General features: G+C 43.9%; 1 protein-coding gene across 2 annotated transcripts in view; it reads right to left on the minus strand.

Moving 5' to 3' along the window:
* Positions 1-1,961: 1,961 nt before the first annotated feature.
* Positions 1,962-22,688, minus strand: part of UNC79 (unc-79 homolog, NALCN channel complex subunit) — a 201,178-nt gene continuing 180,451 nt past the window's right edge. For both annotated transcript variants that reach the window (XM_054567102.1, XM_054567101.1), the window contains exons 45-52: positions 22,124-22,201; positions 18,870-18,959; positions 16,693-16,868; positions 15,575-15,761; positions 13,902-14,099; positions 12,075-12,152; positions 3,941-3,982; positions 1,962-2,357 (exon numbers count right to left, since the gene is read on the minus strand). In XM_054567102.1, the coding sequence (XP_054423077.1) occupies positions 2,157-2,357; positions 3,941-3,982; positions 12,075-12,152; positions 13,902-14,099; positions 15,575-15,761; positions 16,693-16,868; positions 18,870-18,959; positions 22,124-22,201 (1,050 nt within the window). In that variant the 3' untranslated portion in view covers positions 1,962-2,156. The remainder of the gene's footprint in view (positions 2,358-3,940; positions 3,983-12,074; positions 12,153-13,901; positions 14,100-15,574; positions 15,762-16,692; positions 16,869-18,869; positions 18,960-22,123; positions 22,202-22,688) is intronic.

Here is a 22,688-nt window from a genome sequence, read left to right on the forward strand (position 1 = left end):
CAGGAGAATGGGTCGCAGTTTCAGAAGCAAGGAGAGAGGCCCGCCTGGTGGAACCAAGGCCCCAGGTTGTCCCTGCAGTACTGGACAGGTCTGGACAGCACGAAGCATGAGACAGAGGCCCGGTCCAAGTGAAGGGCTCATCTCCAGCCCTGGGGGGATGCAAATACAAAGGGAAACTGAGGCAGAGGGCCATCCAAAGAACTAGGGGAAGAAGACGGGGTGGGAGAACAAGCTGTGGAGGACTTTGAACTTTGTCTACCGCCAGGATAGGGCCACGATGGCGCTGCTGGCTCCTGCTGCCGGCTCCTGCAGCCGGGCCGGCGAGGACTAGCGAAGAGCCAGGCCTAGCGTCGAGCCCAGGTGGGGGAGTCCGCTCAGCCCCGCACGGGGAAAGCAGGCAGGGCCGCCTCCACCACCTGTTTCTATAACCCCTGCTAAGGGTCCCTGCACTAAAAGCAAATGTCACAACCAGCCCTGGCTGAGCCTACTGGGTAGTTCAAGAGACCTGTTGCTGAATCCGATCCATTCAATGCAATAGACATTAATTAAACACATACTACATGCCAAACACTAGGATACAGAGATGGGACGTACCCTGTCACAGTTTACAAGTGAGATAAATATATGCATAACTTTCTATAATACAAGAGAAAATGCTCGCAGATGCATAACCAAGCCCAACTGGACAGAGAATTCTGACTGTGGGAAGGCCTTTCAGAAAAGTTTGTTAGTAAATAAGAACAATTATTTTTCTACTCTTAATATAGAGACCTACTGGTTCCCTGCAAGCTTGCATAAGGATGAAGGTCTGCCCCATCTTTCCAGAACTGATGTGAAACACCCAGACATCTGAGGACTTGTTTTCCCCTGAGAAGCATGAAGGTATCTATCAGACTTCCCAGAAGAAAAGAGAAGGCTCTGATTAACCAACATGGGAAGAAAAAAAAAGAAAAGGAATTGTCTCATGCCCTTAACGTCCTTCCGAGAGAGGAGAGTTCAAATAAATGTGTATTCCTCTCACCAAATGGTCTGAAAGGAAGTCCTGTCCTCCTGATAATGGCACTTTAGCTATAAGGGAAGTCAGAAATTTTAAAAATTTAGGGGAAATAGTTATCAGGAACTAAAGTCTAGCTCTATATACTGATTTTTAAAAAACCCCAGGCTCACAAAGATAATAAAAAAATGCATTTAATAGCATGTCAGTATACAGCTTAAATGTATAGTAAGTCTTCTTTGAGTCAGTGCATTACAGGGATAGAGAAGAGAAATATCATTTGTGAATGCACAGTCAAATGCTAAGTATAAGTGCTGATAAGTCTTGGTGTTCTCATACTATTAAAATTCCGTTTTAGGAAACGTAGCTCCAGGTGCTCTGTGCCTGCGTGGGGGGTCGTCTGGTCCAGTATGCAGTCTACAGTGTTAAATTGAATTGTATACAAGTATTAACAAAAGGATAAAATTTATTATTCACAAAACTAAAGTGGTTATCAGAAAGCTTACAAGAACGTACAGGCTAGAACTAATGAGTTGAAAAACTAGTTTTAAAAATAATAACACATACTGGACAGTTTTGGAAAATGATATTATAAAACAAAGAAAACAATTGGCACAGTTTAACCACCTAATTTCTAAGTGCACTTTGTAATGGTCCTTGCAAGCTGCCACTTTTCCCAGGATAATGACAAAAAGCTTCAGTCAAGTGTCACTGGCTTATGGTGACGGGTTTTGTTTTTTTTTTTTTATTGCATTGCCAAGAGTGGATTTTAAGAAAAAACACTACAAAGGTTTCAAAAACCCTATTTATTCTCTATCATCAAAAATAGCAACAGGGGGACTTATACAACTTTTCTGTGAGTACCCACCAGTCTATTTTTTTTTTCTTAAAAAAAATAGAAGTTAGTTAAAGAAAAATGATTTGGTTTTTAAAAAATAATGTAAGGAAACACTTAATCAGATAGCCCAAGGAGTCATCAGAAATATGTGTAGCAAGAAAGCTTCGTTGTTGGCCTTCTCCGGCCTTTGCACGTCTTTTACTAAACTAGAAAGAGAATGTACAGTACCAATATGTTCCCCAACCTGCTAGGATCGAATTGTTTTGTTTTTTAAACCCATTATTGCTAAACCAGAGTGTTGACACCGAGAGCCGAGGAGTCCACTCAGAGAGGATAAAACTGAGAGGCTGCTTCTGAGGACTGGATCTCCACCTGGGCCATCTTGAACTGGGTGCACTGCAGCCACTTGCGGAGGGCTGCCAGGCCGGCGCTGCTCTGGGCCGCACCGGGCGGCGTCCTTAGGCTGTGGTGGTTGACGTTGTTCTGAATGGCCTGGAGGCGAAGCTGCAGTCCGGCGGATAAGTGCTGTTAAGAAAGGGCAAGACAGTTCGTTTCGTTTAGTTGCTGTTCTTGCTAACGCTCACAGTGGCCCCGGGGAGCGCCAGCCTGGACATGCTCAGGCAGACCTTGCACCTGGCCCAAGAGCGCTCTGGCTTGAAGGCGGCCGGCTCTCGAACGGGGCAGTGCTCAGCACGCGGGGTGTGGGCGGCTACCGCGTTCTGGAGTCAGCCTGGCCCAAATCCATCCACAGCACACCATCCCTATCTTAACGCGCTCATTGTGACAGTGCTGGCACCAAATGTGCCCCCCAGGAGCTGTTCACCACACAAGCCCGGTGTGGCGGTGACGGGGCGGGCTCAGCTGCCAGGCGCCCCGGGTTCAAATCCTGGCTCCTCTGTGGACAACTTTGGGAACTAGCTTTTTCAGTCTATGTTTGGATTTTCTCATGGGCAAAGTGGGGATAGTACCACACTTACTTCATGGGGTTTTTGTAAGGATAAATGAGTGAATAGAGGGTTTAGAACAGAACCTGGTGCATAGTAAGTGCTTGCTACATTTATTTCATCATTATAATCTCTTCGTTCTCATGTCAATGCACATAAAGGAGCTGGGTTGTAAGTTTTTCTTATTTCTCCTAGCTTTTCATCAAGGCCCTCTGGCCTCCTCTTAGCAGCCCATCCAAAGTCCAGCTGCCACGGATGGAGCCGGGGAGGGGCAGCCTGGAATGCCTCGAGGCAGAAGTGCAAGCTCTTTTCACAAGAAAAACCAGTACTGGGAGGAGGTTCATCCACGAGTGGCTGCAAATGGGACCCACAACACCATGACTAGGACTCTGAGCCTGCAGTCGCTGTCAACGGCTTGCCCTCTGGGTACCCTGACATCAACCCCCTTCCTTCCACTAGCATCTCTCCCCAGCCCTGAGGAGAAATCCAGCAAGAAGGCTTCCGCCTTCTCCCCTGCTCCCAGTGCCGCAACAGGGCTCAGTTCCGGATGGAGCGCGCGGCCAGCTCTGCCATCTTCGTGTCAAGCCCCAATAACTCTGTTTCCTGGTCAGGGAGCACGTTTGGCCCTACAAGGCGGAGCCCGGCCACAGGAAGTGCGCCTAGCCAGGCTCTCCCCATCCCCGCCGTGGGGCGCTGCCCTAGTTACTCTTCATTCTGGTCCTCAGTTTCCTCCTGTGAAAATGTCCTTCATTCAATGCTATCCTTTCTTAAGAACATTCTTCCCATCACTAAATGTCAATTTCGGTGACCAGGAAATAGCCCTGGATGTGCCTGGGACCAGACCCAAGGGTACCCTGTTAAGGCAGAGCAGCTTTTCAGCCCGCATCCTAGTCTGTAACTGAGCCTTGTCGGACTGTGGGATTCTCCCCGCTTCCCCCGTCCCTGCGCCACCTTCATCCTCATCAACAGTGTCTCCTGCTGTCCCCTTGGCTGTGGGCCCCTTCTCTGGCCCACAGGGTCTGCTGCACTAAGAGCCCCTGGGACCAGGGCCAGGTGGCATTCACCTTTCCCCGCAGCACACGGAGCTCGGAGCCCAAACGAGCCCTGTGAGTGTTATAACGCTCTCGGGAGGGAACTGGGCCTTGTCCGCGGGGGGCGACTCACCTTGATATTTGACTGGATCATTGGCAGCCACATGGGTATCAGCTGTGTGGAGAAACACAGAGGCCCCGTTATCCCTGTTCCCCCTTCTCCCACGTCCGCTTCCGTGCCTCCAGGGACAGCCGGGCACACCGAATCCCTCTGACGTCGCAGAAGGCTGTGGGCCCCGCTGCGGAGTTACCCGTTATCAGAGAAGCACCCTTCTGTGGCCAGGCCCTGCCGAGCTGGTGGCATTTGGAGGTTAATAAGCACCCCTCTGAGTGCCTGAAACACACACTTTAGAGAAAATGACTGATTGTCTCTTGAAAGCTCCCAAGCACAGGAAATTAAATGTGTATTTATTTAATTAAATCCTCGCTTTCTTGAAATGGAATTTCCTCCACGGATCTTTAGACCCAAGTCGCTGAGCGGCACGGCAACTCTGTCTGTAGTCATTAGGAAAATACCACTGGGACGCGGTCGCAATGGCTCAGTGACAGAAAAAGACAAGTGCCGAGGTTGCCTGGCTGTGATGGGGAAGGAGAGACCCAGCCAGAGGGAGTGGGGCCTGGGGCTTGAGCAGGGCAGGTGGGCATGCCTGCCGGTGGGGGTGGGGGGGGCTCTTGCAGCGCTGGCGGCCGGCGAGGGGACGGGGGGCTGGGCCCTCTGCTGCCTTTGATTCGCCTTGGCCCCTTGGCAGACACCCTGCCCAGGAAGGCACAGGGGGCCCCACCCGATGCCGCCAGTGCAGGCTCACTCTGTCTGCTTGGCTCTCTTGAGGACAGAACACAGCACAGAAGTCAAGTTTGGCAGGATTTAAATGGGGAGGCGGGGTTAGGGTCCAATAAGTCTGGGAATGTTAGTGTCTTTATTTTAGGACTGCTCAGATCTTTAATATGCTAATGTGCATCTTATCATTTCCTCCAAGGTTACTTCCAATGGATCGGACTGTGTCCCCTCAGATAGATGCCGTAATCCTTGCCCATAGCCTGCGACGTGGCCTCGTTTGGAAATGGGGTGACTGCAGATGGAATTAGTTAAGATGAGGTCATTCTAGAGTGGGGTGGGCCCCTGATCCAATAGGACTGGCGTCCTTATCAAAAGGGGAGCCGTGGACCAAAGCACGCACTCAGGAAACACCACGTGAGACGGAGGCAGACATCTACAGCCACGGAAGCCAAAGGTCCCAGCGAACTGCCAGGAGCTCGGGGCGCGGCCTGGATGGGTCCTCCCTCCGCTTCAGAAGGGACAGCCCTGCCGATGCCTTGACCACATACTTGTGGCCTCCAGGACTGCGAGACAACAAGTTTCTGTCACTGCAGCCACCCAATTTGTCACACGCTGTTACAGCAGCACTAGCAAAGTCAGACAAGAGCACCCAGGAAGCGAAGCCAGAGGCAGGAGTGTGCAGAGAGGCGTGGGGCGGAGGGGGCCCGGGGGACACTGAAGGGACGGCTCTGGGGAGAGGGCCAAAAGAAACAAGTCCAGGAGAGCGGAGGTGAGGCCTCTCGTCATCCACCATAGGTGCTCGGGGGAGCCACACGAGAGATCGGGCTTTATTCCAAATTCAGTACAGCTTCTGACATGGGGAGCCCCTCACCACAAGCAGACTGTGCTCCAGAAAGACAGCCGTGGCAGGAGCCGACAGACGAGGGGGAGAGAAGACAGGACATTGGAGGTGGGTCCCCAGGCAGGACCAGGGGCGGAGTCTGGGTGCAGAAGGGTGCCACGTGCAGAGATCATCTGCGGTATCTGAGGACTAGTTTGCTCAGTATAGTGAGGAAAAAGTCAAAGGCCAAGCTGAGGTTTCCAGCCTTGGCAAACTGGAGCACAGCAATGCACTGAAGAAAACAAGAGAGCCAGGGAGAGAGATCTGGGATGAGGGATAGTGTATCAATGACCTTTCTCTTCACTCGTCATGGCCATAGACTGCCGGTCTCATTTAATTCATCAAAACATTAAAAATAATAATAAACCGGGTGAAGTGATAAACGACATTTCTCTCTATGCTTTTGTTTCCAAGGCTAAAGCTGGCTGTTGTTCTGCTTTCAACACTCTATGGTGCATGTGATTTGCTAACTTAACTTCCAGTGATGTTTACTCCTAAACATAAGCACAACATAAATGTGTTTAGAAATGGAGTATAGTAGGCCCCAAAGGACGTAAGTGGACTAAAATGAAAATATCAGAAAATGACACCATCTCCCAACCTCCCCCTGCCACCAACATTCATAACAAACTGTAGGGTCACAAAGGGTGGTGCCAGAGAAGGCTGGGCTCTCTGACACCCTGAACTGGAAAATATAAACTAGTCTCACCACCTCCTCCCTGATGTCTGCACAGCAAGAGCCAAACCCTGTGGGTCCGACGTCTGTAGGCTTTAATTGACTCTTGACCTGTTTGATATGGAAGCAGGCCCATATGCCTCTTTATATTTGGAAAATACCTGAACTAACCTCTTGTTCAGAATCCCGAGGGACCTGTAGGGGCCGGGGAACACTCCCTACTCAGACCCTGGTGGACACCTTTCCCAACGCTGTCCTCTTTGAGGCAATCAAGGGGGAAGAATGAGGTTGGTTTTAGAAGGGTTTTCATTATTTTCCCCATTGACATAAAATGCAACCATAAGATTCTAAAATATACCTACGAGGGACTTTCAGGTTTGCGATTTACAAATTACAGGACTAAAGGCTTCAGGTTAAATCTCATTATAATTGAGAGCATTATATAATCCAGCGGTCGTCCTATTTCAGGAATACTAATTTGACTTATTGAATAACATTCATTTCAGTTCCCTTTTGATAGTGGCGCCTACAAAGCTGTCGGTAAAGATTAGATGTAATTTATTTTAGGCTCTGTAATATTATAATAAAGTTGGTTGAGGTTTTTTTTCTTTTCCAGAAACAATATCTGAAAAACTAAAGGACAATTGAAAAAAGAGGTTGTTTTTCGCCAAAACAAAAGTAATCTCTTTTCTCTGACCTTGATTTATGCTACAGAATAAATTGAAGACACCCTGCTCAGTCAGATGTATTCATTGTACTCCACGCTTTTTCTAGCCCTTGAAATAAAAATTAGCTGTGAAACGCTCTCCTTCAGTAAAGATGGAGCAACAAAGGCTAGATTTACTCTTCTGCCTGAAACAAATGATTTTCCAGATGGAGTATTTGAAACAATGGTTTTCAGACACCGAACATCAGCAGCGCTGGGCAGGGATAACGGAGGGAGAGGAAGCAGACAAGGCGAGCCCGACAGGTAGCCCCGCTCACAGCCTGGGGAGAGTTTTCGGGCAGTTGCCTGGGGAGGAGGGGCCCAGGCAGAGCTGGCCGTCTTCCTGTGTTGAGGAGATGGGGCCAGGTGTCCAGGGAGGCCAACCTGGTGAGAGTTCGTACACAGAGGGCTGCACAGAGAGAGAGAGCGAACCCTCAAGATCTGTAAAAGGTTCCCCCTGAGTCTTCAGCTGAATCGTGGCCAGTGCACACAGGTGACACAACTACCCAACGCTGAATGAAAAAACACCCAAAATTATTGGAGGGGAAAATCCTTGCTGGCCACACGGGACCAGCAACACTTTGTGTTTCCAGTGGTTAGAGTGTCAATCACAGAACATGAGGTAGAATATTTGGGATGTTACCTCAATAGTGAAGAAATAGTAACCCTAGACAAAACGTTGCTGCTCTGATCCCGCCTAACAAAGCTTAAAAGCAAGACTCAAAAGGATAAAGGTTTTTCTAAGTCATTTAACCATGTCACAGAATATAGTTCAAGAATATTTATAAGAATGCAAAAATATCCAGCATCCAAGAAAGTCAAAATCAGAATGTCAAGAATTCAATAAAAAATTACCAGGCATGCAAAGAAGCAGAAAAAATGTTACCCATAATGAGAAGAAAATTCAAGCAATTAGAAAAGACCCAAAAATGACACATAGTAATTTATAAACAAGTACATTAAAACAGTTACAACTATATTCAATACAGTCAAGAAGGTAAAGGAAATATCGAATATGTTGAATAGAGGCATAGAAAAAAAAATTAAAGAAACATGGCTGATACTTTTCCAAATATAATGAAAACTGTAAATTCACAGATTCAAGAAGTGCAACAAACCCAAGCAAAAGAAACATGAATAAATTACACCAAAGTGTTTCATCATCAAATGGTTTAACAATGGTAAAAAAAAAAAAAAAATCTTAAAAGCAGCCAGAGAAAACAGAGATATTACAGACAAAAAGAAAAAAATATAAGAATAATAGAGATTTCTTGTCAGAAACAATATAAGGAAGAAGACAGTGGAGAAGCAACATCTTTAAGGTATGAGAAAAAAAATTCAAACCTAGAATTCAATACCCAGGAAAAATGTCTTTCAAAATGAAGGCAAAGTAAAGGCTGAGGAATTCATCACCAGGACAACTACACAAAACTAGAAAAGGAAGTCATTTGGGCAGAAGGAAGATGAAAGGTTAGCTCTGCATAAGGAATGAAGAACACAATGACAATGGCAAATGGAAACATGGCAATAATAGCAAATATAAATAAATATTTAAAAAAATTTTAATCTCTTTAGGAGATGACTATTTAAATTTAATAATAATGTATGTTTTCGTATATAACATATGTAAAAGTAAAGTGTACGGCAATGATATCACAAAGCCGGAAGGTAGGAAGTGAAAGTATGCATGAAGTAGTATATTACTTGAATGTAGATTGTGATAAGCAAAAAAACATACAATAAACTCTAAATCAACTGCTAAAACAATAATAACTAAGACACCTAACTAATAAGATAACTAAAAAACACATTTCTAAGTAACCCATGAATCAAAAATGAAACCCTAAGGGAAATTACAAAGTATTTTGGACTGAATGGAAATGAGAACATATCAAAATTTAGAGGAATGCAACTCAAGAAGCATTGGGAAATTCAGAGCACTAAACTCTGATGATTGACAAAAAGAGGTTCTTCAATTAATGATTCTCTGGGTAATCATTAGCTTCCATCTTAAAAAACAGAAAAAAGATGAGGAAATTATATCCGAATTTATTCATTAAAAGTTCAGTTCAAAAGAAGTAAGAAAAAGAGAGAATATTTGACAAAGAACAAATGGGAAAATAAATAGTAAGGATAGATTTACCCAATAAAATCTCAAAACACATGAAGTGATTTAAATGAAAATGGTTTTAAAACCCCAGTTAAAAGATACTGTCAGATTAGATTGAAACAAAAACCCAGACCCAACCATATGCTGCCTATAAGAAATATACTTTAAATGTTTAGATACAAAGAGGTTAAAATTAAAGGATAGAAAAGGATATACCATCCTAACACTAGTCAAAAGAAAACTGTACTCCTTTTATTAATATCAAAGTAGCTTTCAGATCAAGAATATTACTGAGGATTTCATAATTTCAACTTATTAAAACATAATAATTCTAAACATTTATGCACCTAAAAATGGAGCTTCATAATACTTAAAGCAAAAATTGGTAGACTTGAAAAGATAATGGACTCCATAATTATTGCAATATTTCAATATCCCTTTCTTAATAACTGATAGAATAAGTAAATAGAAGGAAAGACATGGAAGGCTTGAACAGTCGGTCCAAGAGAATACTACACACTCGACAACAGCAGAAAACACATTCTTTTCTAGTGCACAGAGAGCATTTACAAAGAGAGACAATATTCTGGGTCATAAGACAAGTCTCAATAAATTTAAAATAATTTGAATTATAAAAAGCTTGTCTAACCATAAAGAAATTAAATTAAAAATCCATAGCAGAAAATTTATGGAAAATCTCCAAATATTTGGAAACTAAATAATATACTTCTAAACAACCAATGAGTCTAAAAAGAAAACAAAGGGACAGTTAGAAAGTATTTAGAACTGAATGAGAAAGTGAACATGGCATACTAAATTGTGGGATGCAACTAAACCAGGGCTTAGAGGGAAATTTACAGCACTAATCGCTTATATTAGAAAAGAAAAAACTCAAATCAGTGAGCTCCACTTCCACATTAGGAAACTAGAGAAAAAAAAGAACAAATTAAGTCTAAAGTTACCAGAAGGAAGAATGTAACAAATCACTGAAACAGAAAACAGAAAAAGAATAGAAAACTCAATTTAAAAAATCAAACAAAAGCTGGTTATTATGGTGTTTTTTAATCAAACGCTCACTAAACTTGATATACCTTTATTTAGACTGAACAGAAAAAAATAAGAGACATCATCAGTCATTAATAATCAGGAATTAAAGAGATGGCATAACTACTGGTCCTACATATGTTAAAAGTATAATAAGCGAATATTATGAATAAAATTGACTATTTTGAAGAAATGGACAAATTCTTTGAAAGATACATACTACGAAAGATCACTCAAGAATAAACAGATAAATCGCCCTATGTATATTAAAGAAATTGAATCTGTAGTTTAAAACCTTCCTGCAAAGAAACTTTCAAGCCCAGGACATTCCCCGGGTGAATTCTATTTAAGGCAAAAATAATAAATACCAAATATACAGAAACTTTTTTAGAAAACAGAAAAGGAAGAATACTTCCCAAGATGTGTGAACGTAACAGGGTGCAACCACTTAAGAAAAGTCTGTCGACTTCTTTAAGTTATAGTCCCATCACAGAGCCTAGATATTCCACCTAGTTATTTATCTAACACACATGAAAGCATGTATCTATGCAAAGACTTGTACCTGGGTAGTCACAGCAGCTTTATTTGTAAAAAGCCAAAACTGGAAACAGTCCAGATATCCATTAACCAATGAATAAGTAAACAAAATGTGGTACTCCATACAATGTAATACTACTCAGAAATAAAAAGAACTGACCTTCTCATACGTGCGACAACATGCATTAATCTCAAGATAATTCTTCTGAGTGAAAGGAGGCAGAAAAAACTGTTCGTACTGGATGAACCTATTTATATAAAATTCTAGAATATGCAAATTAACCTACGCTGATGGAATGCAGATCAGTAGCTGCCTGGGGATCTGAAGGTGGGGTACAGGGAGAACAGGGTTACAAATGGGTACCAGAAAACTTCAGAAAGTGGTGGACATGTTCATTATCTTGACTGTGGTCAGGGTTTCACAGGCGTACTATATGTTAAGACCTATCAAACTGTCCACTTTAAATATGTATAGTTTACTATATGTAAATTACAGTTCAGTAAAGCTGTGAAAAATTAAGTCATGTATGATCATACAAGTGTCAGTCATATAGTTTCTCTCATAGGGCTGATTTTTGCTACTATCATTCAAACCAACTATGCAGCATTCTGATAACAGTCAAGTTTTTCCCTGAAAGTGGGCTACTTTTCTTCAGCATTACGTGCGCTAACTTGACAGGCGTCCTTTATTAAAGGAGGGAGTCCACCAAGGAGCAAAACAGAAAGTTATGCTCCTCCAGGTGGCGGTGGGGGGGAGGGGGGTGTGGCGGGGGGGGTCAGGTGGCCAAGGTAATGGAATTAGGAAGTAGGAGGTAAAGAAGGAAGTCCTACCAGAAGAGGAAATACAAAGAACCAGTGAGACTAAGAGGTGGCATGGTAAGAAGGGAAGGAAAAAGGGGAAGGAAAAGATAAAGTGAGTGAGAAACCAAGTTCTCCTTTACTTTTACTTTTTTATCCCAGGAGTATGTTTCTAATGCCACTGGATAGATGACAAATGCTTAGGTTACTTTCATACACTGTCTAATGGTTTAGAGTAGTAATATTAGAAACGAAATTAATTTATCTTTGAGAAAAGTACCAGCTAACAAGTCATACAGTCACAGACTGTTTTCTTTGGTTTTCTGGATATCTTGGCAACAGGTGAGGTGAGGCCCCTCCAACCAGTTTATATTACTATAGGGTCATTGTCAGATCAGCGTTCCCCAGTTACACGTCACTTGCTTGTGTTGCAAGCAATCACGGTCCGACATATTTAACCCAGTCAGAGCTGGTCACGGTGGTGAAGCAAGAGAACACAAAATAACACGATAACCCCTTAGTGAAGGGTCGTTATATGAGCCCGAATCCTCCAGCCCCACTGCCGAGTGTTAAAATTAAATCACTTTTGTTTTCCTCTTGAGAAGATACATTCGAATAAATCCACATTTGTTTTTAGTAGCAAAAAACCAGTCTATAAAAATCATGAGATTTTCCTACCTTGACAAAAATTGTCGAATTGCATTCTTGCAATGCCTCCATTAAACTAATCACATGGAGACACACCATTTCTACCATCTGAAACAAGAAACATGAGATCAATTCCACTTCCAGCAATACAGAAACCTTGCAAACTAGCGGTGGTCACAGAACCTGTACCCTGCGCCTGTGAGTTCTGCCTGCACGATGACCAGAGGGGACCGCAGGGGCTGGTCTTTATTCACCCCTGAAGCTTCAGTTGAAAGCTGAACTTTCAAAGCTCCAGAGGTTTTCCCATTATCATGCCTTCCTCCCCTCTCTCGGGGCTGCCGAGGGAATTCGGGTATTGATCTCGCTAATCTGCACTCTACTGATTCACACCAGAGGATCAATGGCTTCTGCTTCCTTCATGCCCAACCACAGAACCTGAGGCTTCGGCCCTTTTCTCTATGTCCTCCAGGTCCGTCACCTGGAGTGGCTGTTTAATTCACTGCACCTGTGTCTTTGAGTCTTTGGTCTCTGTGAAAAGGGCAGCTACGCTGCCAACAGTTCAAAGGTATCCTGGCGATGTTATCCCTGCTTGAAAATTCCTAAGGTGGGACTTTAAATACCCCATGGGCATTTTACCAGACTGGCTTACATGGTTGGAAGAAATTTTTGGAATAAAATTAATTCAAATTCACTTATAACATCATTTATACAAAATTCATCTGTAATATTTGAATATCAAAAGAGCCTTGAAAAGCAGCATTAATAGCATCAAAAAAATGAATGACAATGGAAGGAAACTTTGAATCTCTAGCTTAAGTTAGAGGTCCCCGTTTCATGGTCTGTAAGATGACAGAATAGAGTGTTTCAGCTCCACATTCTTCTTAAGTCCCAGACTCTATGATCCAAAAAATGTAATTATCTCCACAGCAGTCAGAGCTGTCTGTGCACCCTAAAATTTTCATAGAAATGTCTTTTAAATGGAACTAAAACATCTCTCCCCATACGGAATTGCCTTATAACATCTGCTTCTCTAAAGAAAAGAAAGTGCTTCACTAAAGGAAATATGTAATCCCCTTTCCAATTTCTGGAATGCCTATTGGGGGTGGTGCAGTGTTGGGTTTCTGCGTGTGTTGAGACCACGATCACAGGGCGCTTCCATCCCTTGCCCCTTGTGGACATGCAATCGACTGTACCCAACACACTGGCAGCTGCCTTCCCAGCTCAGAATCCTGTTCGAAAGCAGTGAACTGGACTATAGGACTCCCTGGTAAATTCCTTCAGTCCACCCTCCAACCTTGGCCACATGCGGACTCGTCCCAGCACATTCCATGAAGGGGGCTCATGCGAACCGTAACCCTGGAGATTTCCCAGTAAGGGCTGGAGCAGCCCCCTCTCGGCGAGCCGTCTACATTAACATGAAACTGGGTAACTGAAAAAGCTGAGGCTCTTTTCCGGTTCTGAGTCCTGAGTGCCATGGGCACATGTGGTGGGTCTGCTCTTAAAACACACAGAAAGTTGGTCTAATGGGCTAGGTTTTTCCAAAAATAGTAAGAATCTCCCTCCTATTTCTCTCAATTTATAGCACCAAAAACAGCTCTTAAAGGTAGAATTTTCATATACATTTCCTTTGGCACAAGGCAGAGAAAACAGAAATTGTTTTTACTCCATTGACTTGTTTGCTTTGTTTTTCATCAAAGTTCTTACTTGAGGAGAACATCCGGTTTCTAATGCAAACGTTCATCAATCCACTTCTATAACATTACAATTGAGATCTTGCAGGCAGACAGTGGGAGGACTGGGCATGGTTCACCCATTTTGAGATTCTGTCCAAGAGGGAAAACTTATTCATGAACTCACCACTTTGTTGTGGGCCATGAGCTGAAGGATGCTGGGGGTCACCCTGCTCCAGAACTCCAGCGCTGTCAGGATCGCCGTGAAGCTGAATTCATTCTGACTTTGGACGCTGGTAGCTACGGCACTTTGTTCGCAGTATACGGTCCAGAGCTGAGCAAAGATAAACGCATGGAAGAGGGAACACATGTGCAGCACGGAGGTCTGAGGAGGAACAAAAGGAAGAGCCGTTACCTTCTGGTGGGCTGGGCTACTTCATGGAGCCCTCCCTGCGTGGCTTCGGCCTTCCAAGGAACCCAGCCAAGGAGTACAGCCGATCTCAGCGGCCGGAGGCTGAAGGAGCTAGCTCTGGCTTACAGCTCCCGATTCACCTCCTTCCAACTAGCTGCTCTTCCTTCGGTCTCGGTGAGAACGTGCTTAGAGAACAAAGCACCTTTTCAAAGAGGAGACACCTTAGTTCGCAAAATAAAGCTTCCCACCCCCTGGCTCTTTAATGAAACTGACACTCTCATCCCTTAACTGGATTAGGAAGAACTTCATTCTATCACCTTAGGGTGTTTCCTTATCTGCAACATGGTGGTAATAGTACCCTCCTCAAAGGGTTGCACTTAGGAGAAAGTGAGGCGATACGAAGGAACGCACTGCCCAGCACTTATAATTACAATATGAGTAATAGTACTGAGAGGAGCAGCGGCAGCAAAGATAGGATTCCCACGGGTGGTAAACGCTGACTGGATGCGCAGCTACAGTGTCCCAGGCATGGTGCTAGATGCTTTTCACAGATCACCTCCGTAATTCTCAAACCATCCCTCATCTATTTTACAGAATAAAAACCGGGCTCAGAGAGGTGAACTTTTTCAAAGGCACAAAATGACACAATACCATTGTTTAGGATCCGACCCAGATCTGGGTTGAAATATTAGCAACCAACGGCCTAATTTCTCCTGCAAACATCATTCAGGTCATCCGATGGGTGCTCTAGTTTACCAGAGTCAGCTTGTCCTGGCCCGAACCGCCCCCCACGACCTCCCAGGATTTGCCTAAGATCTGCGAAGGGGCCTTGGCTCCTCACAGCTAACTGGTACCAACGTGTCCGGTCTGCTAGTTCTGGCTCACAATGGGCACCTGCCTTGGGTTTACTTTATTCCCTGAAACGCATCATCTATCTCTACACTTTACAAAGTGCCTCTGCATAGGCGCTTCTCATGTGCACTTTAGCAAGTGCCCACTGGCCTTCTTATTTTCATTTTCTATCTCCGTACGTCCCTAGAGATTTGAGTTGCAAAGGGGGTGCATGAAGAATTACCGGTAGGTAGAGCATAAATTTTCCTCCACTTCATGTCGGGTTCTAAAAACTGATCCCAGAATTTTTATTATATTTCTAGCTTCTTATTCCTCTTCATTATTTTGCAGCAGAAATGCCTAGGAAGCTAACTCTTGCTTGCCTTCATAATTTATCTTCATAAAAGTAAACCGAAAAACAACTTAGGGGGAAGAAAAGAGAGCCTGAGAATTTAAACAACTTTAAATAAGGCATTAGCACAAAGTTGCTTTCCTAATATCCACAGGAGGGCCAGTGATAAGATGCATTTTCTTCTCAGAAGGCACATAATTGGCTGATAAGGGTTTCCATTAGCAATTTCGATGCATATGGTCTTAATCTTGCCCAAATCACTTACCTTTGATTGCTCTGGAAATCCAATCAGGATAACAATAAGATGGTCTGCAATGTGGGAACCCGCATCCAGAGGTATGGGCAGGCAGGGAGAAGAGGCATTCGGACACACTGCATTATGAGTGAGGGACCCCAGCAGCAGCCAGGACAGCAGCCGGATGTGGGAGACGCACTCGATGAATTCTTTAGGCCTATCGGGGAAGAAAGAAATGTTAAAGATGATTTCACGTTCTCTGCTCAACAAATGCTTACTGAGGGACAGGATGGAAAGCGTGGTCTTGTGGGCAACCACATCAAATGAAGCACCACCGTGACACAGGGCCAGCAAAAGGGTGTACCTGCTTTTCTTGTTGCCCACTCTAATCCTGGATCTCAGCTTCCTGAGCAAAGAGCAGCCTTTGGTGGCACAGGATTAAACGCTGTTCTTCCGCAAACCTGGCTGCCTTTCTGACGACCTTCTCTTTCGAATCTTTCCTTTCCTCTCATTCAGAAGTTCGACAGCCCCCCCAGCCGGGAGGGGACAGAGAAGATGCGGCCCACGGCCGTCCATTCCCTCCGCTCTCCAGTGCTTGCCTCCTCTGGCGCTCCCCGCACCCCACTCTAAACCTGCCCTCTAGCCAGGAAGTTAACCACGCAAAACGCAGGCTCGCCCCCCTCTGAGTTCCCAGATAAGCTACCCACGGGCCCCTCTCTTCTGAGCCCCCCTTAGGAGTGGGCTCAGAGGCTCACACCTCCCTGCACTCCGTTTATTCTCTGCTACAGATCTTGTTCCAGCTACGGTCTAAGCTCATTGAAGACAGAGGCTTGTGTGAGTGCTCACTAAACATCTATGGATTTATTTTGTGACTTGAAATTAAGAGTTCAAGTGGTAAAGCTGCAAGCGCTCATCATCCCTCAGGGTGACTGAAGCAAGTTTCTTTTATTGGCAGCATGTCACGAGGTGCTCAAGCTCAAAAATGCTGCCAGGTCAGCAAGTAAGGGTGGAGGTGGGTCTCGATCCCCACCTTCCCATCCAATCATATCACACTCCCATACATCTCCAGCGCGCTTATTTGCTCTCGCTGAGCCCCAGGAAGTGCAGGGGCTTATTGGCCCTCGTTGCCGGAACACGAAGGGCCTTACCCTTGTTGCATTGCCGAAGGGGGATGATAGAGCCAAGGCAGATAGCGAATCACAGCTTTGTTATCTCTGTGGTTGCCCCGGGAGATTTCCATGGCCGCGATCTGAGCCAGCCCAACTTTGAGGTGTCCGCCAAAGGTATCTTCATGCAGAGGCTGGGAACATGTCTTCATGTGGTTCTACAAAACCAAATGGCGTGTTGAGACTTTGGCAGAGTACCCGGAGATATCCCAAGCCGCTCATTAAAATGACCAGGTTGGCATTTCCGCGCCTTCTGTCACCATGCCTGACACACAACCCACTGAAACTTCAATGGCTTCCCACTGTCCTTAGGGAAAAGAAAACACAATTCCTCTGCATAACCCAAAAAGCCCGGGATGATCTCCCTGCAGCAGGGCTCCGCATCTTACCCATTCTCCCTGTGCTCCCGCTGAGCTGGTTCCCTCCCGCGACTGGCCGTCGCTCCCGCTCTCCTTGCTGCCTAAACGACTGTACCCGTCTCTCTTCACCTAAGTAATTGCTATTCATTGTTTGGACTTTAGCTCAAGTGTCACTTCTTACAGGAAGCTCCTCCCTGACTAGGTCACGTCGTCCTATTAGTCTACCCCTTCTTCATAGCAATTGTGAAAGTCACAATTTTACTTTAGTTTGTATAAAATTTTCTCTACAGTTGCCCTGCACTGCCAGACTATAAATTAAAGGAGGGCAGCTACTGTATTTGCTTTTGTTCCTCGTTGCATCCTAAACGCTTAGAACACTGCCAGGTACACCATGGGCGCTCCATAAAAATTTGTTGAATTAATTTAGAAAAAATTATGCGCTCAGTGTGGCTTAGAGAGTGGAAAGAGGACTGAACTGGGAGTTGAGACCTAGGTTCTGGACCTAGGTCACTGAGTCTCATGGCCATAGATAAGCCACTTGCCACGTCACCTTTCTCACCTGTTTGCTAATACTGTGTCAAATCAGAGAGGTGGATTGTGTCTGCCGTCCCCAACCTTTTGATCACCAGGGATTCATCTTATTATTTTTGTCTTTATTTTGAAAGTGGCATGTAAAACAAGCTAAAAATGGATAGGTAACAATTACTCCCTCTTTGTACATTGAAGTCACTTAGGTGCAGGCAACTGGTTCAGCAATCAGTAACCAGTATACGGTCAAGCGCTAGGGGAGCTTCCTTGGAAATGACTGGGTTTGGATAACATGAGGAATCATCACTTTAAATTTTGATTCTACTTTCCACTAGGATGTGCAAACCTACTGCTGTCCCAAGAAATGCTTAGCTCATCTGAGCAGAGCCTGGTCCCTGATGTGGGTGCTGGAGGGGCCATAACTTTAGCTGATGAACTTCTGGCATGGCTAGATCCTGTTTATCAGAGAGGAGCCATTTAATGCCAGGTTGCAATCTGGCTGCTCATTAGGCCATGTTTAGATTCTCTCCTGCCCTCCGTCCAGGGCCTTCCTCAAATCTCTCAGACTATCCATCTCTCAGGAGACTCACGGCAGGGAAGTGGATTTGCATCAGCAATTCATTCCTCCCGGCGAAACAGTCAATAAACTCAACAAATGCCCTGGGATTTTGCCCATTTGCAAATTAAAGTGTGTTCCATCGCTTGTCTTTAATTATTTTCTTGAAGATAGGTTCAATGCAGATAAAGACCATAAACAGCTTACGTTTGCATAACGTGTTACAGTTTCCAAAAGTCTCTTGACATGCATTTTTTCACATCAAACCTCGCAACCATCAGCAAAGGTAGGTATTATTAGACTTGTTTTGCAAATGAGGAAACTGAGGCTCTGGGTGTTTAAATGAGGCTCCGTGGAAAGCAACTCTTTGGGAGTCACTACAGCCTCAGGGCAACCCCGACTCCACCATTTACCAGCCACGTGGCCTTGAGCAAATTACTGCACCACCTCAGGCCTCGGCTTCTACGGTTGTAAAATGGGCATGACCCCTCAATAGGGGCATGATGAGAACTGAATAAATGGCAAAAGTAAAGCTATGCACAGAGCCGATGCCACGTAAGTGTCCTTCCCCCTTTGCAGAGGTGGAACTCAGTTCCTTGGACTCCCCGGGCACGGCTCCTACAGGTTAACAGCCCATTTCCACCTGGTCTGCCGAGTCCTCTGAGCACATCTCCGCTCTGTTCCCCTACGGGCCAGGCCAGCGTGAGCGCTCTTACCTTCAGTTTGGTCAGCGTGTGCATGTCTGCCATGAAGTCCAGCACCTCGCCGATGGACTGCCGCATGCACTCCATGGCCGCCGTCCCGCACTGCAACACAAGGACACGGCTGGGTGCGCGCTCCGAGCCACGCTCGGCCTTCACCTCGGCCCTGACTGCCGTGACTGTCTCGCTCTGACTTCACACTGTTTGCTAGGGAGCTGTTTCATTTTCTGGGTTTCTGACTCACTTCATTACTGAAGCGCACCGTGGTCTGCGGTCATCTGCCCAGAGCTGGGACAGAAACCGATAAAAGGGTTGTGGTGGAGAGCAAAGAAACAGCCTGTGGGAGACAGGGCTGACGTGCTTTCTTCCACGGGGCGATTTAACTGGCTTTTGTTTGGTGGTTTTTCAACTGGTTGGTGTACAAAGGTTTCACCTATGTAAAGCCATTAATACCAGCCTTTGTGACATGAGTCACACTAAAACTACAGTGACACTTTATCACTCTAGGGAGTCTTAGATACACATAAAATATGTGGCACTGGATTCCACCATCAGAATCTTGACTTTCTCTATTAAAAAAATAAAAGTACATAAACAGGTATCGTGTTTGCCGGAAGAGTCGGACATTTTTATATTCAAGTCAAGTCACTTACAACGTAACTCATATGCGGTAGGCATGCTATGAAGTAGTTAGATGTATTGCTGGTGTCCTTGCTGGGGATAAATAAACAAACAGAACAGCCCTCTTCCCCAGACACTAGCGGCATGTTGGGGAAGTTTTAAAGGGAAAGACAGTAGCTTCATGTTATTAAATGGCACAAGCCTGCTCTCTCGGGGCAATGCAGGGAATGTAGGATTATAAGCAAAAAAAGGGAAAATGTGCAGCCGGGCTGCCACATCAAAGCTGCCTGAGAGAACCCCACACATCAGGCTGGGTTTACTGTGGATCAAAGCAGGCCGTCTTTGAAGCCGTCTGAATACCACGCTAAGGCCTTTCTTAGCTTCCTTTAGGGAAATCTGGAACATGACATACTTAACCAGCTCACCCAGTCAGAAATCATTTTCCCATATTCATGTCTGTCGGCGCTGCACTGAACTATATCACCTTCTATCTCTTCTAGAATGTTACGCCTGTCAGTCTGCTGACAGGCTGACAAACAGCAAAATAAGGTCGCTGGCAGTTCTGTCAGAATGTTTTCCAAGCATTTCATACGTTCTAAGCTTTTCTTCTTTTAATTTAAATCAAGTGAGGGAATTATAAAGGTTATTGTGTTCCTGCTTTTGGAATATTAATCCTTTAATGCAAGAAAGGATTTCCCTCCAATTTATTCCATTTTCTCTGACCTTTCACATGTCATGCGAATAGAAGCATACGCTCTGTTCTTGCATTTCTTGAAAGGGATTTATTTCTTTCACAGGCAATATTTTCTACCATTTCAAGTAGGCAAATGTCACAGAAAATGATTACTAAGAGCATTTTTTAATATTTGTCCTTTAAGTTTAAATTGCAAAAAGAAAAAAAAAATGAGAGCAAGGAATTTATTATTACCCAGTTACATTTGCTCTACAGACCAGCAACTACATCTAAGAAAAGCCTTAAAATACACTTCATAGTCAGAATAATCTCAGTGAGCCATATCCACTTATAAAACAAAAAATATAATCCCCAATCTCTCCCTCTCTTTTTTTACTCTGCAAAACACAGGTATCACCTGAGGTGTGTTACTAAAAACAGTACAAAACAAAACAAAAGAAAAACCTAGAGTCACGCTCCACCTGTTTCAGAAGGCATATATTTATTTCAACAGGAAAACTGATGATAAAGATGTTGAAAACATACTCAAACCCCAAAACACGAATCAAAGTGAATCATAACCAATTCTCCCTCACAATTTATGTTTGATGTTAAAGTTATACTGCTTAAATGACAAAAGTAACATGTGCAGTGTGGAAAACGTGGAAAATAAAAATTAGAAAAAAGAAAAAGAAAACCCCGAATTCCTGCCACTGTGCACCTAGCCCGTCCACTCCTCACCCCCCTTGCAAGGCACGGCCACGTAAGGTGATGCTCTGCAGCCATTACTCTTGGGTGAAAATGCTTATGACACATGAACCTAGGTGGCACTTGGATTATGGTTTCAGTTGGGTTTAAACAAATACACAGAAAAATAGAAAGAAAGTACATTAATATGTTAGCAATAAAACTTTCTCTGTGTTGAATGATTACTTTTCCTCTCTCATAAAAATTCAATACATCAAAAAATAAATAGTAGTTTTAAAAAAATATTTAGTGTTGTGGATAAAACTGGTATACTTATAAATGTAAGTTAATAAAAACTTTTTGAAAAACAATATGAGAATTGATACCATTAGGATATTCCTACTCTTTATCTAAGGAATTAATCCTAAGGACATAATTCAAAGTAAAAGTGAAAATAAGAAACTGAGAAGTATATAAATATCTAACAATATAGGAATAAGCAAATTAGGATAATGAATAGATCAAAATATGGAAAAATATAAAACAACAGAGTTCTCATTTTGAGGCAGAGGAATTTCTAGGGGATTTTTTTTCCTTATTAATTTTTTCTACTGAAATTTAAATAATTGTTTTTAATTAACAACATCTCTAAAGTTTCTGAGTTTGTTGCAGTAAACTCGCTGTCCATAAGTAATTGTGGTTTCTCATCTTCGATCCTGTCAGTGATGATCTTAACACATTTTACCAAATAGGTCACTATTTGCTAATAACGGAAACGTTTCCATTTTCAGAAGAAATACTATAAAGGAAAACGAAGTATTGCAATGCTTATTTCTTTCTGGAAGTAGTTAAATCAAATTGGTTAATGGGCACCAATATAAGAAAGTTGATTCTGGAAAAATGGAACTTTAATTAAATGTATTCTTTTTTCCCCATTACCACTTATCGCCCCAACCCGCTTGCACCTCCACCCTCGCCTGCCTCCCCACAATCACCGCACTGATCACCAGGTCCACAATAAATCTATTCTTTATGTCTGGTCGTTTTTTTCCTCTCCTTAACTCACTGCGTCAATTTTATTCATGTTTTCCGGAATTAAAAGTTCCCAACGGCTGGGATCATTTAAAATTTTCACTGGTGCTCTCTTTCAAAAGATGCTAATATGTTTTCAATTCTACAGTGTTTGTCCTATCAAAGTGAACCAGGACAGGGGCCAAAAATAACGCTTTGCTAAATGAGGCAACGAGGGAAGACATAAAACGGGCCCCTGGACCCGGCCAGGACTTACTCCAGGTGCAGAGGCGACCATCTGCTTGCTCAGGATTGTCGACTCGGCGAGTTTGGTCCCAGCATCTGCACAAATAAACTAACAAGAAAGTGAAAGGATAATTATTTTAAGAGCACGTGGACAGTAATAGGTAGTTTATAATTTTATTAACTTGGCCTAAATTCATTCGTGTTTACTTTCATGACAATCTGCCTTGGATTTACGGTACTCGCAAATCACAACCGCTGATTCCTATCAGAAATTCAGAATCACGGTCCTAAGATGAGCACACAGATTCTTACTGTACCCAGACAACTAAATTGTACCGGAAACATGCATTTGATAAAGGAAGAAGGAAAACATGTCAGTATTGTCAGATTAATTCTGAAGTTATTTTATTTATCCTTTAGCACTTCTTGATAGTTACTGAATTTCCACAGGCTGTTCCAGACTTCTACCGTTATATCATACATTTAGGATGAAAACAGAAGAACAAGCACCCTCAGAGTGAGTATTCTAGCTGTTTCTTCCCCTCCAAGGCCCCTCCGTGTCTGGTCTTCCTTCTCCCACTTCACTCACGCCCATC

Source organism: Pteronotus mesoamericanus, unplaced genomic scaffold (genome assembly GCF_021234165.1).
Source record: "Pteronotus mesoamericanus isolate MK-2021 breed Mesoamerican mustached bat unplaced genomic scaffold, CSHL_Meso_final contig_182, whole genome shotgun sequence".
NCBI classification, from domain to species: Eukaryota; Metazoa; Chordata; class Mammalia; order Chiroptera; family Mormoopidae; genus Pteronotus; species Pteronotus mesoamericanus.